This window comes from Chenopodium quinoa, unplaced genomic scaffold, assembly GCF_001683475.1.
Source record: "Chenopodium quinoa cultivar QQ74 unplaced genomic scaffold, ASM168347v1, whole genome shotgun sequence".
In the NCBI taxonomy this organism is placed as follows: domain Eukaryota; kingdom Viridiplantae; phylum Streptophyta; class Magnoliopsida; order Caryophyllales; family Amaranthaceae; genus Chenopodium; species Chenopodium quinoa.
This window is the reverse complement of record NW_018744239.1, coordinates 2,265,210-2,287,792: the sequence shown is the minus strand read 5'-3', so window position 1 is coordinate 2,287,792 and position 22,583 is coordinate 2,265,210. Positions and strand designations below refer to the sequence as shown.

The 22,583-nt window shown below is 32.2% G+C and overlaps 1 protein-coding gene across 1 annotated transcript; it reads left to right on the top strand.

Annotated features, from left to right (window-relative positions):
* Positions 1-596: 596 nt before the first annotated feature.
* On the top strand, positions 597-5,806 carry LOC110694128 (putative potassium transporter 12). The gene is made up of 9 exons (XM_021871293.1): positions 597-1,392; positions 1,947-2,175; positions 2,265-2,513; positions 3,022-3,072; positions 3,263-3,523; positions 3,873-3,925; positions 4,012-4,126; positions 4,222-4,476; positions 4,646-5,806. Exons 1-9 carry the CDS (start codon positions 1,129-1,131, stop codon positions 5,686-5,688), a joined length of 2,520 nt encoding a protein of 839 aa, XP_021726985.1. The 5' UTR covers positions 597-1,128; the 3' UTR covers positions 5,689-5,806.
* Positions 5,807-22,583: the final 16,777 nt, after the last annotated feature.

The window sequence follows — 22,583 nt, the reverse complement described above, 5'->3', positions numbered from 1 at the left end:
CTTTTAGTATAATATATAGATTATTCTTTAAATTGACTATAAATAAAGATTGGAAAGACTTTATGGATTATTTGTAGTATTGAAAAGTATATATTTATTATAAAAAAAAATTAAATCAATATTTATGTTAGGAAATCATGAAAATCTTATGCATGTATAGAAACTTGTTTTTATTTTTTGAAGTTTAACAAAAATAACTATGCTTGAATATGTAAACAATAATTATATAGATATATTTTATACATAAGATAAGCCAATGAGAGAGTGACATTTGTCATCCTCACATTGAGGCGCTTGTCTTTTAGTATAACATATAGATAGATAGATTAGAGAGTAATTAGATTACTAATGCTATTTAAGAGATTTTAAAAAAAAAATTGCTACCAATGAGAATGTGCAATAGTTTGTTGCTATCAATGAGAATTTCCCTTATTTTTTTCATTAATAAAAATACGGAGTACATTTTAAACTTACAACAGAAAATTGATATTGTACAAAATTTTTAATCCAAAAGAGGTCGAAGTCAAAACAAAGCTCAAGTCACCCTCTCTTCAACCAATCAAAAGACAACCTTTTATTGCATTATTCTTTCTCATTCTTTTTTATTTCATTTTTCTCCATGAAATAATACGTGGCAACCGCTGATTAGTTCTTATTTGTGCGGCTCGATTTGTCAAATGAATGCAAATTTCGGTACTCCTCCTCCATCACTGTGATCTGTGACAGTGCAGTATCTTAATTCATCAATTATTGAATAAATAATAAAAAAATCACATAAGATAACAAAAAACACACAACCACCTACTACAATTTGTAAAATTTACATAATTGATAAACAACAACAAAAAATTGAAGGATTTCATTTATTGTGAGTGTAACTTGTATGCTTACAACTATGTTACAAAACCCATTTTTGTCGCATCAAAGTCATTAGTTCAATAACTTAATTCGGAAAGAATGAGGTCGGCTACATGAACCAAGATTACGTATCGTGGGTCATCTAAGTAGTACAAAATTCATACCCCATTTGCAAGATTGATGAAAGATTTGATCTTTTTTAAGTTGATTATTTTTGGGGGTAATTTGAATTTGATACATTTCTTTTGTTGAAAATTTGATTAAATAAAAATGGGAGGAGATTTGATTGAAGAGAGTAGTAGTCTGACATGGGTTGGAAGTGGTGGGAGTGGAACTTCAAGGTGGGTTGATGGAAGTGAAATGAGTTCAGAAGAAATGCCAAATTGGTCAAAAATGGATGAAAATGAATTTAGGAATAGATATAGTTCTTCTTCTGGGTCTTTTAAAAGAAGGCTCGTGAAAAGGCCTAAAAGAGTTAATTCTTTGGATGTTGAAGCTATGCAGATTGCTGATGCCCATGCTCATCACAATAAGGTTTGTTTCTTATTCCCTATGGCTTTATTTTGTCGTGTCGTATTGATATTGTTATATGTAGCATTAAGGGCTAAGAATATGCATATTATATATTTGTTCGAAAATAGAATTTCATACAATATTGATTTAGATGTTTAATGATTTTACTGCAATTGTCTTGTCAGAGAAAAAAAAAACAATTCAAGTAATTAATTAATCAAGGATGCTGAGATTTTTGGGAATTTCAGACAAGTGAGGGATGAAAATGTGATAAGTTTAGAGGTGTGATTGTGGTTATGCTTTGTCGTGGCTTAGTACTATCCCCGTCTCAAAATAATAGGCCACATTTAATTTTATTTGATCACTTAGTGATGAGATAATCGTCATATTGTATGATTCATTGGAATGAATATTGTATGAAGTTTTGTTCTGCATTCCAATGCTAATGCCAATATCAGATTGGGCTCTTAGCCTTTTCTTCCAGTAATTTGTATAAGCTTGCTCATGGGTGAAAATTTAACAATCTACTAAAATATGATGTTCGTGTTATTGAATACAAATTGACTATTATACAGGAACTATCTACATGGCATACTCTTTCATTGGCATTCCAAACTCTTGGTGTGGTGTATGGTGACGTGGGCACGAGTCCTTTATATGTATTCACTGATGTGTTTAGTAAGGTGCCTATAACATCGGAAGTTGATGTTCTGGGAGCTCTGTCTGTAATAATGTATACGATAGCCCTTGTGCCCTTGGCAAAATATGTATTTGTAGTGCTTAAAGCTAATGATAATGGGGAAGGTACATGATTTTCCAACTTTCTTTTCGTCTTATGTGCTTTATCATGAGTTATTTTGCATCTAAAAATAATAGGCTGCTTCTGGCTGCAGGAGGGACATTTGCACTGTATTCTCTTATAAGCAGGTACGCTAAAGTGAATAAGCTTCCAAATCAACAGCAAGCCGACCAACAGATCTCTAGCTATAGGCTCAAACTACCCACTCCGGAACTTGAAAGGGCTTTATACATTAAAGAGATTTTGGAAAAGAACGCTTTCATGAAAACCCTTCTTCTATTTTTGGTTCTTACTGGAACTTCGTTGATTATAGGGGATGGCATCCTGACTCCAGCTATGTCAGGTATGTAATTATTACAAATGAGCACATCTATTTTAAAATGGAGTATGTGTATGCTACTTAATATTCTCTCTTTCTGTAACGAAGATTATAGTAACTGTGGAATTGCTACTCAATAAACATCACACTTCCACAGCTTAAGTTCAACAGTACTAACTATAAGTTACAAATATCTTTGTGAGCACTTCCTTTCTGTATTCTCAGCCTTTTTCGAGTTGGCTGTGCTAATTTGTCCAATATCTGTAAGGATATACTTTTATCTGACCACTTCAAGGCAATATAAAATAAAGAACATAGGAAAGCTTTATATTCATGTTAGCCACTTCTTTAGAGCCCAGGCATTTGCTTGCCTCTGCATCGCCATGACAATTTTTGTAGTCCTTTAAGCTTCTGCATAAAATGAACTTCATAAAACTAAGTGCTAGAGTTACATATAGACTATAAATGCTTTCTTGTGAATCAGCTTTCTAATTTTTCCTCTAATTCTCATTTACTGTTTTCCCTTGTGCAGTTATGTCAGCTGTAAGTGGTTTGCAGGGCGAGATTAAGGGATTTGGTCCTAGTAAGTATTCACCCTTTACGCAAACACAGTAGTTTAATAGCTTCAATCCTGTTATCACTTTCATCACACAATGTCAAATCACTCAAATGCAAATATTTCTAGGTCTTTTAGATGGGCTGGGCTGCTGTAGTTATAAACTTGTTATTGAATGTTTTAAGCATGGGACTGAAGTTTTGTGATGTTTTGACAGACGCTGTAGTCATTGTTTCGATGATCATTCTGGTTGGATTATTCAGCATACAGCGTTTTGGGACCAGCAAAGTTGGCTTTTCATTTGCGCCTGCCCTGTCATTGTGGTTCTTTTCTTTGGCGACTATTGGAATCTACAACCTCCTTAGACATGATATTACTGTCCTGAGGGCCCTGAATCCAGCTTACATCTTCCTTTTCTTTAGGAAAAATGGTGTTCACGCATGGTCTTCTCTTGGCGGCTGTGTTTTGTGCATCACAGGTATATATTTTGTGGTTCCTTCAGCCTTTTATGCGGAGAAATTTCAGCGTAAAGGCCTTAAAATTAGCATTTAGAACCATTCAATCTTGTTATATATTTTTTTTATCAAAGCAAACTGTTGCTATTTGCTGTAACATAATTCCTCGTGATCATTGCTCTATGTAATCAGCATGAAACAATCCCATTTGCTTGGGTTGTTGCAACTATGTCTCCTGTTTTTCTTGGTTTCAGAGCCAATATCTAACTAGCATACATTGCTGAAAGCCTAAAATCACTGTTTCTTACCTGAAAATCCATGTACGAGTTGCACCTATGCTATCAGTGTAACTTGTGAGCTATGTGATTACAGGAGCTGAAGCAATGTTTGCTGATCTAGGCCACTTCTCCGTACGATCTGTTCAGGCAGGTCTTTTTAGCATATAGTACTTCTAAGTTCCATCACTGCCTCACTACTTTTGTTGATTTATAATGAATGATGGAACTTTCAGATTGCATTTACTTCTGTTGTGTTCCCTTGCCTTCTGCTGGCTTACATGGGCCAAGCGGCATTTTTGATGAAATTTCCAGCCTCAGCTGAGCGAGTATTCTATGATAGTGTGCCAGGTGAACCTTTAATAGAAGTTACTTCTTTATGGTCTTATAGTCTTATATCATATGAGCTTTTTGCTGACACTTCTATAAAACTTTCTGGTTACTAGATGGATTTTTCTGGCCAGTCTTTGTGATTGCTACACTTGCTGCCGTTATTGCCAGTCAGGCTATGATATCTGCTACCTTTTCGGTCATAAAGCAAGCCATGGCTCTGGGATGTTTCCCGAGGTTGAAGGTAATCCACACCTCGAAGAAGCAGATGGGTCAGATTTATATCCCTGTCATCAACTGGTTTCTGATGGTAATGTGTCTAATAGTGGTTGCAACGTTCAGAAATACCACGGACATTGCAAATGCATATGGTAAGGAACCTCTTTTTAAACGTCTTCCAATCCCTCTATTACTCCTACAACGTTTACTTATGAATCACATATGCATTTTAAGTTCCAAGTTTACATCAATATGCATGACAGTATGACACAACTGACTATTGAAGAAACATATCATATGGCGTAACAAATGTTATTTCAGGAATTGCTGAAGTTGGAGTCATGCTGGTCAGTACAGCCTTGGTGACACTAGTCATGCTTTTGATCTGGCAAACTAACATATTCCTAGCTCTCGCTTTCCCTATTGTATTTGGGACAATTGAGCTCATTTATTTATCAGCAGTCCTATCAAAACTCTTGGAGGGCGGTTGGCTTCCTTTAGCCTTTGCTGGGTGTTTCTTACTAGTAATGTACACATGGAACTATGGAAGTGTACTAAAGTATCAGAGCGAGGTCAGGGATAAAATTTCTATGGATTTCATACATGATCTCGGATCTACTCTTGGAACTGTAAGAGTCCCCGGAATTGGATTACTCTACAATGAGCTAGTTTATGGCATTCCTTCCATTCTAGGACAGTTTCTTTTAAGCCTTCCTGCCATTCATTCTACCATTATCTTTGTTTGTATCAAATATGTTCCGGTTCCTGTAGTACCTCAAGAAGAACGATTTCTCTTTAGAAGGATTTTCCCTAGGGACTACCATATGTTTCGTTGTGTTGCTCGTTATGGTTACAAAGATGTACGAAAAGAAGACCACCATTCATTTGAACAACTTCTGATTGAAAGTCTGAAAAAATTTCTGCACAATGAGGCCCGAGATCTTTCTCTTGAGGCCAACATGAATGAACTAGATATGGACAGTGCTTCAGTGAGATCAGCAGATGCAGTAGACCCTGACGATGAGCTGAGAGTCCCACTGATGCATGATCAACGAACAGTTGAGTCAGGACATCAGCCATTGAAGTCAGAAGACACCGAGGAGTTGCCATCGAGTGCAATGTCAACAGAGGAGGATCCTAGCTTAGAGTACGAATTATCTGCTCTTCGAGAGGCTGTTGATTCAGGTTTCACATATCTGCTAGGGGATGCAGATGTCAGAGCAAAGAAAGAATCCTGGTTTCTTAAGAAGTTGGCCATCAACTACTTCTATGATTTCCTGAGAAAAAATTGCCGGAGGGGCGCTGCTGTACTCAGGGTTCCACACATGAACATCATAGAGGTTGGGATTACATACATGGTTTAATTTCATGGCAAATTTACCTCATAAAGATGTAAGCTAAGCTTCTTGAAGTTCATCATTTATGGATTGGCCTTCTAGCATGTTATATTAATATAAATGTGTTGCATTATTTTAACTCTAAGGGTCTTTCTTTTCTAAAATTAACTAGCCTTATGGCCCGTGCAATGCATGGGTTATTCATATAAAATTGTATTGAGAGATAAGTGAGGAAATATCAATAAGTCATTACAGGGTATAATATGTAATAGGAAACGTGATTAAAGAAATTACAATTTTGGAACTTTAATTAAAAAAAGAGGCTTAAATAGAAGGTGGAAGGGCTAAAATTAAAGAGAGAATAGGAAAAGGTTTAATTAAAGGGGAGAGATGAAGATGAAGAGATGAATTGTGTATGAAAGATGAAGTATAAGTTTAATGAAAGAATTAAAAAAAATGGTGCAATAAAAAATTAATAGTGTAAGATAACATGTGGCACTATGGTTAGAGAAGTGTAATAAAATGGATGAGGATATGTGTCTTTCTTAGTTTCTTGGCTATAGTTTTTAAATACTAAGTATAGATATAGATATATATTAATAATATGGTTGATTCATACCAATAAGGTCTCGACCTATTGATTAAGAATGAGGATTTATGTTCGATAAAATATAGCATCTTTCTCAAACATATAGCAAAATGGGTATCTATTTATAACAACGGCACAAGAAATCTATATGCTCAATTGCAATCTCAACCTACTAGTAGTATGATCGATGTTTTGCTAATCTCTTTTCGGCTACTCACTCATGCACCTTTAGGTCAGATTGCCCATATTTTGTCCATCATTCTTTCATCCTCAGTATTAATACGTATATAAAGAGATGTTCTTTATTCTAAAGGTACAAATTCATTGTCTGTGGCTTTTGTTATGCCACTTAAAACTTAACATCATGTGTTTCTTTTAGAGATGATGTTCATGAGTATGACATTTGTGATTGCATAGAGTGTCCAATCTCAATGGTCCCCTAATTTATACAATTGCCGACAACAAAATTTTCAAACGAACCTTGATTTGTAACACCCAAAATAAAGGGATTGTGATGTGGCATTGTCACAACTAGATTCGGATGTATTGTGTAAAATTACACCTTTTTATCTACTGGTATCGTCATTTTACGTGCTAATGCTAATTAGGGGGTGTAATGTTTCATCCGAGTGTAAAATGGAAATTGTAAAGACACATGTTATTCCTTAATTTTCAGACTAATTAGCATCATATGCAGGATTACTTTAGTGGTTTTACTTATTCATTTAGGTTAGGATTTACACTCATCAATTGGGGATAAAGTTTTCAATCTTATTTAAAAAGAAGAATAGATAACACTCACCTACACCTTATTATCAAAAGGATTTGTTAATACACTACTTGCGTTCAAAAAAAGATAGTTTGAATTTATAGTAGAAAATTGAAACAATTTTTAATAACACACTAGTAAACTACATTATCCCCAATTGATGAGTGTGAATTCCTTAATAATACACTAATTAGCATCATATGCAGGATTACTTTAGTGTCTTTACAATTTTTAATAATACACATGTTATTTCTTAAAATTGTAAAGACACATGTTATTCCTTAATTTTCAGACTAATTAGCATATCATATGTAGGATTACTTTAGTGGTTATTCTTATACACTACTTGCGTTCAAAAATAGATAGTTTGAATTTATTGTAGGAAACTGAAACAATTTTTAATAACACAACTAAAACCTATCAATTTATTGTAGGAAATTGAAACAATTTTTAATAACACACTAATAAAGATCTCCTATATTGAAATATGAATTAGACGACGTCGAACATATATTACATCATAGCTTTAATGAAATAAAACCTATCAATTTTTTGTAGGAAATTGAAATAATTTTTAATAACACACTAATAAAGATCTCCTATATTGAACTATGAATTAGACGACGTCGAACATATACTGTATCATAGTTTTGATGAAATAAAATATTTTAAATTACAAAATATACGTAATTCTTATTTATATTCATGTATATATAATAGCGATTTATTATTAAAATGTACAAATTAAAAATAGGTTTTATATAAATCGTGCATCGCCTAGTTTTATCTATTGAATGTGAGCTGGGAGGCAATGAGGTATGGCATATTGAGATAAGCGAAGGGGTTTTGGTCCTTTATATATTTAGGAGTTATCCATCACCAAAAAGCCTTGTGCTACCTTTTTATGGATCTTAAAACTTTAACTTTTGACTTTTTTAGGCTTATTAGATCAAGTTATTCCTTATAAGATACGTAATAAATTCTTTCAAAAAAGAAAAAAAAAAGGGTACGTAATAAAATACTCCATTAAATTAATGGAAGCTAATTAAGGTTGAGTCTCAACATTAGTGTTTTATAAATTGAATGTATGCAATTATATTATGAGACACGATGTCATATCATAAGATGAAAAGATACTACTTCATTATTCAGTAAAAAAAATTACCTCACAATTAGTAGGCTAATGTTTAGTGCCACATTTATCTTACCATACAAGTAATAAATGCACCTCATGTTGCACCAAGAAAAAAAAAGCACCTCATGTACAAATTACAAACTTAAAATACAAAGTCATAATAAAGTTATATTTCTAAAATGGAAAATTTGCAAATTGCAGCCCAAAAGTTCATATAAATTATAAATTGCAGCCCGATTTAACTTTTTTATCGGTTTACAAGTTGAAAAATCTTCGATTAAGGTTTTCGGGGCCATTTTAATTCTTAGGGGTCCGAATTGAGCTCGGAATTAGCAAAAAAATAACGCAAGTATCTCGTTTTGCGTAACAAAAGTGTATCAATTTGTGGGAAACTGTAAATATGAGATACTTACGTTATTTTTTTGCTAATTCCGAGCTCAATTCGGATCTCTAAGGGATAAAATGACCCCTAAAACCTTAACCGAAGATTTTTCAACATGTAAATCGATGAAAAAATTGAATCGGGCTGCAATTTACAATTTATACGAACTTTTGGGTTGCAATTTGCAAAAAAAAAAAAATAGTGGTTACAATTTACAAAATACAAACTTTAAATGATTGCAATTTGCAAATTTTCCTTCTAAAATTAATCACATTGAAGTAATAAAGTTATAAACTTCAACAAAGCTAGTTTAGTACACTTTTGCTTTTGCATGTAAATATATCTTTGTAGAAAGCCCAAAAGAAAGTCCAAAGCCCTCAAGCAAAGGGAGGAAAAGTTGGGCTGGACCATATCTGAAATTTGTACCTTTCAACCATTTTTTTTTTCTTTTATAATTTCATTTGTTTGGTAAATAAATAAATCCAAAGCAAGAAACAAACATTCTTGTAAATAAACTAGCACTTTAACATGTAGAGTCTTTATCTAAACAGCTGTAAATGGCCAGCCAGCCCCTTCACAAACTCTAGAATAATTACTTGTAGATACTGCAAAAGTGGCCCAACTTTTAAAGTATAAAAAAAAAAAAGTGATTGTAGGATATTGATGATACTATCCAAAAAAACAATAGGACAACCTAAACAATTACACATTTACACAAATCAAGCACTATCCTAAATCCTTTTCGTATATACTAATTTTAAAGGTGTCAACATTACATCCAACCCCATCTAATGCGAAACCGACTCAAAAAATATATGATTCAGATTTCGACTTGCGTTGGCACAATATTTTAACATGACTCAAGTATAAAAATTGATCCCATCTAATTCGACCTCACCGAATTAGATCTGGACACCTGAATTGACATCTCTAATTTTAATTGGAATTTTTTAAATCTAGATTGATTTGATATGGTCTAATATAATACTCTGCATGAACGATATGAATATCAAAGTAATACTTGTAATCATATGTTAGCAAATAGGTAGAGGAGTTGAAATCATTCCAGCCTCATATCCAATTGCCCTACATTCACTTGCCTAATCCATATTTCCTTATCTACCCAATGCTCGATTTGTATCACAATTTCAAAACGATTTAAATATCTTAAAAACAAAGTAAAATAAAGTTTTAATATCATTAAGCGAATAATATACCTATAGTTAGAATCATTTGGATGATGAAGCGAACAGAATTTAAGTTTATCCTCCTTCATATTATTGAAGAATCTAAATTTTTTTTTTTTTTTCATTTTATTTATGATGATAGAATATGCTTTGAATATTATGGATACACGTACGAGTGATGGATAAAAATAGAAAAGGGGGGAGTTGAGTAGTTAAGAAGGTCATAGCTCCAATTATCTAAAAACGACCACGTAATACACAACATTTCGTCATGGTGTGCAAACTTACAAAGTAATAAGCAACAAAGTCACATCCTCGAGAATTTTGATAACGACTTATATAGGGACATTGGACGTTCAAAAATTAGGTAAAGGCCTTTTTACGTGCGATTTTGGGTCCCCCTAATTTTCACCAACTTGGTTTCGTACCCACATAATTTTGGTATTAATGGATATGTCATCTCATATACTTCCTTTGTTCTTCCTTTGTTCTTGTTTGTAATGATGTACGGAGTATAATCGTATTACGGAGTACAATTTAATAAGAAAAGTATTATATCAGAAAAATCGATCACCATGAGTATGAGAAAGTGTTATACTTCCTCCGTTTTTTTAGTTGCTACACTTTTGTTTTCATAATCTTCTAGATAATTTTTTAAGAGGAGAGAGATAGAGAGCTAAATAAGATGGACTCATGTGAGTAAGAGAGAGAAATAGAGAAAAAAGAATGTCAAAAATGAAAAGTTTTGCAACTTATTAACAATTTTTAAACTAGAAAAGTATAGCAACTAAAAAGAAACGGAAAAAGTATTTATTAAAACAAAATGAAGGGATATTAGATTGTACAAGATATAAATAATTTGGTTCCTTGAAAAACAAAATTATAAATAATTTGCAAAGAACAACAATTATGATAGCAAAATGAGGTTGCATTGTTGCATGATTTCATTTTTTAAAGAGTGTATAGTTTTTGAGAATCATGGAGTATGTATGTGAAGAATAAGTTGTAGCGGAAAGTTACAAATACAACTCCTCTATATTATATAGCACTGTAAAAAACCGAACCGAACCGGTGAAACCGAACTGTTTCAACCGATCCGAATGAGAACCGAACCGATTAAAAACCGATTTTTTTGAAACCGAAAACCAACCCGAACCGCATGTTAGTAAAACCGACACCGAACCGATCCGAGAAAACGTTAAACCGATTAAGAACCGAACCAAATCTAAACCGAACTGAAAAGGAAACCGAACCGAAAATGAACCGAACCGTTTCTAACCCGAAACCATTTAAACTGGCATAAAAACCGCTTACACCGAACTGTTAGCAAACTGCTACTCGTTTGCACCGAACCATTTAAAAACCGAACTGATTGTAAACCGAACTACTTATAAACCGAACCGTTTATGAACCGAACTGCTTATAAACCGAACCGTTTATGAACCAAACCGCTTATAAATCGAACCGTTTACAAGCTTTTTTTGTATGTAATAATAATTTTTTTTTTGGTGCACTTTTTTATGTAATTATTTGGATTAAGTATTAGAAATCTTAGAATATATATTTAGCATATATTCCATACTTATCAATTTTTCTTGAGACCATATACTTATCATATTAATTGTATATATCTTAGTAACTTAGTTAATACTAAATTCCCTTAGAAATAGCACTTCGTTAGCTAATCCGTGAGTATTGACTTTAATTTGGTTTTTGGGGAATAATCTGCAATTTTGGTTTTTTGGGCAATAACCTACAATTTTTTGGCCTTTTGGGCCTTATTCATCAACATAGCAGTATTCCAGTAGCATAATAGGATTAATAGCATTAACAAGTTATAAAACTTCTAATTCAACAAGTTTCAACTTTTCAAAACCAAAACAAACTAATCCAATCCATACACATAATTAAACAATTTTTAACAACAAAGTAACAAAATCAAACCAACCAATCCATACAAACAAGTTTTAACAACAGAATTGTACAAGTTTTTAGCATAACAAGATTAACACCAGCACCACAGTCTACAGCAGAATGGCAGATCAGCAACACTGCAGACTGCAGCAGCAGAATGGCAGAACTGCAGCGATGGAAGAAGAGCAGCAGAACATCAAAATGGAAGAAGAGCAGCAGCAGAATGGAAGAACAACAGCAGAACAGCAAGTCGGCAGCACAGCAAGTCAGCAGAACAACAGTAAGGAGAAGAAGCAGTCAGCAGTAGCAGCACCCTATACTTATCATTAGTGTAAGAAATGAAGCTACACTTTTCTCACAAAAAAAAAACAAGAAAGCTTGAATTAAGCAACACAATATAAATTAAGCATCAGTAAAATAGCAACATCCATACCTTTCTAATTAGATGCAAAACTTTCATCTATCACCTCTTTACCAATTTCAAGGACGTCTTCTTCAATATCACAATCATAACCACGTAACCAATTTTGTGTGGTAACCAACGCCTCAACATTCTTAGGCAAAAGTGCACTCCTATACTTGTTTAAAATACGACCACCCAAGCTAAAAGAAGACTCAGAGGCTACCGATGTAATAGGAATGGCCAAAACATCCCTAGCCATAATAGCTAATATGGGGTACACATTAATTTGAGATTCCCAATACTTGAGAACATCATAATTCTGCCCTTCAATTGATGGTTGACGAGGAGTATTCAAATAATTATCAATCTCCATCGATGGTCGATTTAGGCTATCATCAACATCAACATCCTAGAAAAGTGCAAAAAATATGCTTTTATTAAATAATAAAAATTAAGACATATAATTATTATTTTAGTAAACCACAATAAACAGAAAATAATTACCTTGAATATATCATCATCATCCAAGAGACTATTTGATTTATCAACCCCAATAGGGATGGAGGGGGAAACAATTGTACTTGACTTAAAACCGGAACACATAGAAGAATAAAATTTATACAACTCCAAAAGAGCATCTTTAATCACCTTCGCCTTTTCAACACATGCCTCCTCAACATAAAGCACTTTCAACATATTCGTCAATCGAAATAGCTTATAGCGAGGATCAAGAACAATAGCTATTGAAAGGATCAAACTATAGTCATCCCAATAGCCCTCAAACTTTTCAAGCATAACTTTTTCCATGGGTGCAAGTTTAGGGTCTATATGGGCTTTAGTTATTGTGTGCTCAATTTTCAAAACACTAGCAAAATACAAATTTGCGGTAGGATATTCAGAACCAGAAAATAACATAGTGATTTCATAAAATGGCTTTAGGAAATGACATATTTTTGCAAGGGTATCCCATTCATCATCCGAAAGTTTGAATTCATAACCCATATACTTATCGATAACCACTTTCAAGGCTTCCTTTGCTTCTAAAGCTTTTCGGAGCATCGTATAGGTGGAATTCCAACGAGTCACAACATCAAGACGTAACTTACCGTTAAATAGACAGTTAACCTCAGAAAGAGCATGCTCAAATTGAGTAAGTCTAGAGTCCGAAGAATCAATATATTTACAAACCTCACGCAATTTTTGAACACTACTATCAACTTCTTTCAAACCTCTTTGAACAATAATGTTCAAGACATGAGCTGAACATCGAATATGAAAAAATTTACCATTACAAGGAAGAGGAGAAGTCAACATTAAATCTTTCTTCAAAAGTTTAACCATAACATCCATAGATCGAGCATTATCAACAGTAATTGCAAAAGCTTTACCCTGAAGGTTCCACTCCCCAATAAGTTTAAACACAAATTTTTCTATCTCAACACCAGTATGAGGAGGACCACAATATCTAAAATTCAGAATTTTAGACCTTAGACACCAATTTTTATCAACATAATGTGCAGTTAAAGTGAGATAACCTCGATTAGTGCATGCTGTCCACAAGTCACAAGTGAAGCTAACTCTACCTTCAATTCCAGAAAAAGATTGCAACAACAAGGACTTAAACTTATCATGCTCAGCAATACAATATTTCAACATAGTGTTTCTACACACATGCTTCACATTAGGATTCAGATTCGTAAAAACTTCCCTAAGGCCATGATGCTCCACAATATTTAAAGGATAGGAATGCAAAATTATAGCTCTAGCAAGCAATTGTAAATGACGAGTTTGATTAAACGTAGGATCAACAACACTTTCAAGATTTGCAGGATGATGTATATTTTTACCCATGCATGCCTTAGTATGAGCTTTACAAGTGGAAGTATCAGCCTTACCTGGTGCTTTATATTCATTACCGCAAACATTGCATCGCGCATATCTTATCGGAGCAAGACCAACAATCTTATCAAAAAAGGTGTAATGCCTCCACACATCTGATGTTCGTCCACGCTTACTACCACTAGTGGTAGTGACTTGTTGCTGAGAAGAATCTTGATTCTGAATAGTGTTTTGAGAATCTGAAGTTTCTAAATAATCTTGTCTGTCCTCATCATAATTTTCATACCCTTGATCCATTGCTGAAAAAACAGGATCAAAACAACACATTTCAGCCTTATAACAAATAATTGTCCCTATCAATGCTAACACATTTAGGTACTTTTTACACTCTAGTTAAGAGTCGAAAACCCATTACATTGAGATGTACACTTAATAGTGAAACCAACAAATAGAATAGAGAGTGAAAAGTCATTAATCCCATATTATTTTTCTATAAACGCTAATAAACTCATATAATCAAATTTCAGTAGCAACCCATTAATTTTTAACTACTAGAAAATTAAATACTCATTAAGCTTAACCTAACTTACAATTATACAATTATATACTCATTAGGTAAAAAAGGCACCCAAGAAGTTTTCATTTTAACAACTCTTTCTTGTACCATCTTTATAAAATTCATCTGCCTCTTTTTGATCCCATAATACCTTTCCTCAATTAGAGATTTTCTTTTCATTCTCATTTTTCCTGATTTAAGTGAGAAAAAAACAATTAATTTCACAAATTAGAAAAAACCCCTTTCTATTAAAACCTACATTATAGTATAAGCTTAACCTAATTTACTATTTCTAGCCCAAAAAAACATATACATGCAATTCCAATTTTTAACACAAAATTAACTCAATTAAACCAATATTCAAAAGGGTTTTCATATTTGGCATGATAAAATGAAACCCAGATAAAATTTTAACTCAGAATTGAACAGAAGGAAATCATAGCGAAATTATGAATCCATACTATTTTGAAATTAAATTAATCAATGCCATGAATGATACTATCTATACATGATATAAATAAAAAATCACAGATTATCATGATTTTTGTTACAAAAAATTAGCACATCAATGAAAAAGCAATTCATTGATCAATTTTCCCTCAAAAAAACTAATTTCAGTTAAAATGAAATCACAATAACAAGTACACAGAAAGCAAGGAACTTTGAATCAAACAACACTGAAATAGAGTAAGATTGATTACCAGTGAAGGAATTATACAATTATACAATTATATACTCATTAAGGGGAATTATAACTATAATAATGCAAAACGTAGAAAACCTAAATTTTAATGTCAAATTTGATTATTGGTCTTTCACTCTTTCCTGTTCAATTCTTTAATCTTGATTCATTTTGATTGATATGCAAACAATAATGCAAAGCAGTCAAGAAATACAACCGTCAAATACTAACTAACTTAAGATAGACCACTAATCAGAGTTATACAGTAAACCACTAAATTACAATTATACAATTATATACTCATTAAATCAACTACAACTTTAATTCTTCTACTTCATAAATCAGATTAAATCAGTTGCAAGAAGTACGAGGAAGAGAGATATCATACCTGGACAAAAAAAGAGAGGTTTAGAGCAGCAACAACACTGATAAGCGAGGATTAGAGCAGCAACAACACCGATGAGCAGCAACAACGAACGAAAGGCGCCGTGAATGAATTAGGGAGAATTGAAAATGAATGAGAGAGACGACAAACGAAGAGGCGCCGTGAATGAATGAGTGAGATCTGAGAGGAGATGAGAGAGAGAAAGAACTAGGAGGCGTGAAAGTGAAAGTGGAATTAGGGTATCAAAATGGTTGAGATGTAAATCTAACCATTGATTTTTTAATCTATGGTTGAGAATGGTTTTCCGTGTGTGTTGTGGGGAAAAAAAGCTAACCGTAGATTGTTTTTAATCTATGGTTGAGAGTGGTGATCCGTGTGTGTTGTGGGAGAAAAAAATTAACCGTAGATTGTTTTTGATCTATGGTTGAGACTGATTAGATGATGTTTTGTGTGTTGTGTATTCATTTGATCGGGATCAGTCTCCAAGACGCGTATTAAAACATCTACGTAGTATATCTTTATTTTCATACAAGTAAAAATTATAAAAACGTTATATTAATAAAATATATAATAATACAAATTTAAAAAGATCACTCATGAAGTCATGAGTCATGACTCATGAGTCTCGTGACAAAATTAAGTTTTACTGTTTTATAGATTAGTGGTAATTTATGGTCAATATTTTCAAAGTTTGACCCCAAAAATGACAAAGGGACAAAATAAAGGGACGGATGGAGTATTAAAATAATAGTTAGAGATGGTGTAGATCATTATACTTAAACTACACGAACAATGATCCTAATTTAATTTAAAACAACAGCTCAAGTTATTGATCCAATCAAAATAATGTTCACTAATTTATAACTTTGTACTAATACATACGAAGTATTTAACTATGAGATGGTTAGATGCTATGCGTTAATGTGTACATACGATCGATTGAACTAATCAATATTACCTTGTTAATAAATCATTAATGTTTTCTTTCATTACACAAATCAAACTACTTTGTAATATCTTCATAATTTCATGAAAATATATAAAGATAAACGAGCCATAATTACCAGTCTTGTTGATTAATCAAGTATCGAATTACCAAATTGCAAATTTCCATTTAATAAGAACTCATCAAATCATGACTTTGACACTAGTATTTAAATGATTAAATAAGAAACATATAACAACCTAGTTGTAAAACAATAATACATTAATTCACTAACTTTTATAATCTACTTCGTAATACACTAGTAAGATCAATATGACTAAACTTGAAACAGAACATGATATATATTTATAAAATCAATGTGAATTTGTTTATAATATGATGCCTAAATATGAAATGATGAAGTCTTTACTTTATATAAAACTTGTTAACCAGCAAATACTATCAAATTTCAAACCAAAACCATTTAACTGCCCAAATCCAAACGACTCGATAAACAATTGATTTTTTGAAACCGAAAACCGACCCGAATCGTAATTTAGTAAACTCGGAATGGAACCGATCCGAATAACGTTAAACCGCAGAAGAACCGAACTAGTTATAAATTGAACCAAAAAAGAACCGGATCAATTATAAACTGAACCGAAAAAAACCGAACCAGTTATAAACCGAACCATAAAAGAACCGAACTGTTTCCAACCCGAAACCGCTTCCAACCCGAAACTGTTTGAACCGGGATAAAAACTGTTTACACCAAACCATTAACAAACCGCAACCCGTTTGCATCGAACCGTTTACTACCCGGACTGTTTACAACCCGAACCGAATTAAAACCGATCAAGATTAAACCGAAACCGAATCGAACCGATAAATATTTAAACCGAACTAAAACCGACCCGCGAGACACTTAAACCGATTTAATACCGACCCGATTTAATACCGAACCGATTTCAAACCGAACCAAACCCGAACTGTCAAACCGTTTGACAGTGCTAATATTATACATAGGATTTTGGACAATTTTAATTTACAATCTTATCTAATCCATTTTATTTGATAATTTTTTTTTCTTACAGATTAATATACAAATAAAAGCAAAGTCAATTCAAATAAAAAAAATCTTAAGTGCACCAAAAAAAAAAAAAATGAAATCAAACTAAATCATACTTCGTATTAGATTAGATTAGATCAAGCGAGTAGATGTCCATATTATACCTTACATAGGCAATTAACTCTTCTTAAAGAGATTACAATAAATGAGTACAACGAAAGAAAACAAAAGAAATAATACAGTATTATAATTGTTTTATTATGACATAATCTAATCTAATCCTGATACTACGAATTAACTAAGACATAAATCATAATAATAACAGCAATTATATTATGATTGTGACATATCAATTACAACCACTAAAACACATTACAAATCAACTAAGTTTTGGCATTCTATTATATTCCAGCGCATGCATTATTTATGATTTTATCTAGTAAGTAGAAAACTATATAATATCTCAAATCACTTGATACTTCTACTCCTTATCAACTTGCAATTTTCATACCAAAATTCGATCTTCCAACTATGAGGCCAGGGCCAGCTGACAAGACATTGTCATTTCTTTTCGACTACGTATTAATCCTTTTTAATCAATCAATAGGGTGATATTCGAGCATAAATGATACTTTATTCGTCTCATTTTATTTGGAACATGCTTATTTTTCGTGATTTTTATTTTTAACCATGTTTATATTGAGTAGCAAATATAATTACTTCGGGCCTGTTCTTTTCAGTTTAACTTCAATTCTAGCTTCAATCACTTTAGTTCAGTTAAATTCAGTTTAACTCAGTTCAATAAATTCAAACAAGTCATTTGTATATATGTTATTTGTACTACGTGTACATTATTTCTAACTAATAGTTTCAATTATAAATTTATAAATGCAATAAACTATGCATTGTATATCAATTATATATTTATTGCACAACACATATGTTGTGTTGTCATTGCATGTATTGATTTATATGATCTAATAAAATTGTAATACGAAGTACATCTTAGTTTCTTTATACTTTTTTTTGGATTTAGATTAGCAATAATAATTTAAAATAAACTTATAATCCATATAATATACCAAATCTTTGAGGATGATTTTGAAAATTTTATTTTCCACCCTTATTATAGACCAAACAATTGAATATGTGAAAAATGATTATCGTAAAAGATATTTCCCTCGAAAGAACTAAATGGAGGCTATGGAGCCTTGTGAATGCATTTTTTTTCTTGTTGAAAATTACAAGACCGTTTTCGTATGTCCTAATCATAGCATAATAATTTAATAATCTTTTGACTTAAATTACTGGTAGGGTTATTGTAGTTTTTGAACCGTACATATGTCATTCTCAATTGAATTGAATTTTTTCAATCATCAATACATCATTCCCCTTCAAAGGCCAAACTCTATCTCCATAACCTAACAATTTAAAAGCCTTTAAATAAACCGTACTATTATTTAATTGGCAGAATTAATTTAATAAGGACTAGTACAGTTGTTATTTAATTTGTGGTGTTATTTTATACCATAATTTTAAAATAATTAAGATATCACAATCATCAAACTGTCACACGTATTCTAGCTAAGCTAGAATTTCCAAAGATATGATACTACCAATTAAAAATGAAGTATGCAAGTAATGTAACTTTTGATACATACCAAATTCTATCAAATATATATTTAAAAAATAAAATAAAATAAAATAATAATTCTAGTCATGCATGCAACAACTTTTGATGTGAATATTGCTACGAAACATATAATAATGTGTGTACAATTCTTTTCGCAAAATTATTAATGTAATCTTTATGCATGGCAAGCAAGCCAAACGTGCGTCCCATAGGATGGTGAAATTAGTTGAACAAAGTCACCATAGTTCATAAATCAAAGACACTTCAAATTTGGTCATAAAGTTTAAAAGAGTACGTAATCCGATTAATTAGTCTTTAATCAATTAGTCATCAAAATTCAACATTTTAGCTAGATAAGTACATTAGTAAAATGGAAAAGAGGTGATCATTCTCTTTCAAATACTTAAGGGACCAGGAAATTTTTTGCCTTGCTTGATGCCTACTCTATTCATACTCGTAATTTTAGAAAAGTGCTTTCCTCGTTTCTTTTTGAACCATATCATGTGAGATCTCGTTAAATTCGATTTTAAATGTATTTTCTAAATATCGACATGCAAGAAATGTTACTCATACCATATTAAATATATACGTGATCAAAGATATGTAGTGGAAACCTTACAATACATAATTTAAAAATATACTGATATACAAAGCTCTTTTAAAAATTGATCCCATATCATTATTGGGAACGACAAGCTGAGAATTTGATCATTCCAACACCAATCTTAAATCAATTTGGGCATGTTCTCTTACGTTGAAATTCAGTTCAGTTCAGCTTAGTTCAGTTCAGTTCAGTTCAGCTCCTAATTTCCTTCTCTTATAAAATATTCATTTCAGTTCAGTCAGTTCAATTCAGTTCAGTTCAGCTCAATTCAGTTCAGTTCAGCTCAATTCAGTTCAGTTCAGCTGAGTTCAGTCAATGAGAAAACCCTTACTTATTGCTATTAAATTTGAGTAGTTTAGGTTTCTGAGTTTCTCCCTCAAAATACACAGTTTAATTAGGTTTCTTAAAAACTCACCTCCTTGTATACCTATTTATTTTTAAAGGACAAAAAAAAAAAGAAAAAAAAAACACAAGTCAAAGTTAAGGGACCAGCAAAGGGTAGGCCAGATCAAAGATGGTCACAAGGCTCAGCATACGGCATACCCTCTCCTTGTAAATGTCGTTAGTTTTGATTATTGTGTACGTGCAACATCGTTCACCACCATTCACCAACTGCATTAAATATCTCAATTATGGAGATATGGGACACAAAGTGTTACTTCATTACTTGTAGGTCTCATTCCATGTAGTGTATATGAAATACTCTGTACTATAATTTTTAGTTTTTGTTATTATAGGGAAAAAAAATGATATATATAGTCCTAAGGATATGTTGAAACTCATTGTAATCTGAATGTCCCACATTGGAGAAAGATGAGAGGTGGTTCCACTTTATAAAGTAGAGGAGTAACTCCTCCTCATTCGGATTTCCCAGACTTATTTCATATTGCCTCGAATTTTAACAGGCTATGTATGAGAAGTTAAAAGAAGAAAGAATTAATTGAATACATACATTAACCACACTGATTTCGCGTGATTTTGTCATACATTCCTAAATTAAGGGTATGTTCTCATTGACTGGACTAAACTGAATTGAACTTATTAGAGCAGAGCTTAACTGAAATGAATATTTTATGAGAGAAGGAATTAGGAGCTGAACTGAACTGAATTTATTAGAGCTGAACTGAACTGAATTTATTAGAACTGAGCTGAACTGAACTGAAAATAATCTGATGAGAACAGACCCTAATACCAAATAAGGAAAGATATTCAATGCTTATTTATAGTCCATGTAGCATTATCCAAATGGAAAATTATAGGCCACATAACAAATACAACCCTTTGTGCTAGGGCCTAGGGGCATATCTAATAGACTAATACTTTTATACTTGGTTCTGCATGTTACGGAGTATTACATATTTACATTAGATAGTGTGTGAAGGTCTTCATTCAGAAGAAAGTTGCAAATTCATTACTACACGATCACAAGATTCACAACAAAGTATAGCATGTGGATTTACTTAGTATTTTTCCCAAATATTTCATCATTATAACATAATTGTGTTTTGATAGAGAATTTATGTTACGGAGTACTAATTATTCAAAATCTTATGATTTGTATATTATGGGTATGTATGCATGGCTAAAATTGGCACGGTCGCTAGGTTGAATGTAGAAATTGATGCCATTATGTTAACTATAAAGCTAGTTTGTCCATGTAGTTTCATTCTCTAGCTTATGTGTTGCAATAATTATCGATGAGATTTTGACCCAATGGTTGAGAGTTTAAGACTAGGCCTTCTAAGATATATCATAGGCCTAATTCCGTCATTCCATTATTTGAAATGCTCTTCTGGTTTATTCATTCAATTTGCATAAAAATAAATAATTACAACAACTTATTATTTAGTTGGCTATGGTAAGTTTCATTGCAAGTAGTCAAGCTTCCCATGAAGATTCACTTTGTTTCACTGAAATTTGAGGTGTCAAAGGACAATGATAACTATTTAAAAAAAAAAAAAAAAAAAAAAAAAAGCTATAATTAAGATACAAGTAAAACCAATTGTTGCGTAATTAAAAGGGGTTAGAAAATGTAATTAATCCCCCAATAAAGGTAAACTTATTATAGGTCGGTGTCGGTGATTAAAACTATTGATAATGTCAATTATGACCTCTAAGTCAAAATGCAAAAGGTTTAAAAAATTAAATTTAAAAAAAAAAAAAAACTCATTTAAGGTGTAATTGCTCAAAAGTTATGTTAATTTTGCTAAAAATGATGGGGACAGAAAAAATAAAACCCTATTATTGTCCAAAATGTCACCATTATTAAAGCTATTAAGGGTCCATTATCAAGTAAAAAAGATGACCTACCATAAAGTAAGCAATTATCTTCAAAAATCACCATCATAATATATATACTTTAATTTTTATCATAAGATAATGACCAAATCAAAATGAAATTCAATTCAACATATCATACAATTGGGAAGTGTCCTTATATAACGATAACCCACTTTTTATCATATTTTTTTCTTTTTCTTTTTTCTTTTTTAGGGAGCAAGCTAAATGGCTAAGGGTCAACCAAGATAGCAATGTGAGTGTGCTGTGTGCTACATTACTTGCATACAGTAGTTAGATGTTGAAATCGTGACGAAATGTCGAGGCCGTCTTTAGGATTCTAGAACCAACCTCATTCGATTCTTTGATTGCATACGCGATACGCCATATGGTTGTCAATACCGGAGGCGAATGGCTGAGTAATGTGTGGTGTGGTCATGTTATTGTATGTATCAGCTCGTTTTATTAATGTTATCGAATGCTACTTTCTTTAAAAACATTTTGTCATGACAATGCATGATAAAAAAAATGCATGTAAGGAAAATTGTACAGTACTTAATTTAATTATTGTGA

Bases quoted from the DNA above. Each gene is read 5' to 3' on its own strand.
- LOC110694128 (XM_021871293.1), top strand. From the start codon at position 1,129: ATGGGAGGAGATTTGATTGAAGAGAGTAGTAGTCTGACATGGGTTGGA. The intron at 1,393-1,946 runs GTTTGTTTCTTA...ACTATTATACAG, and splicing joins CCCATGCTCATCACAATAAG to GAACTATCTACATGGCATAC. The intron at 3,073-3,262 runs GTAAGTATTCAC...ATGTTTTGACAG, and splicing joins GATTAAGGGATTTGGTCCTA to ACGCTGTAGTCATTGTTTCG.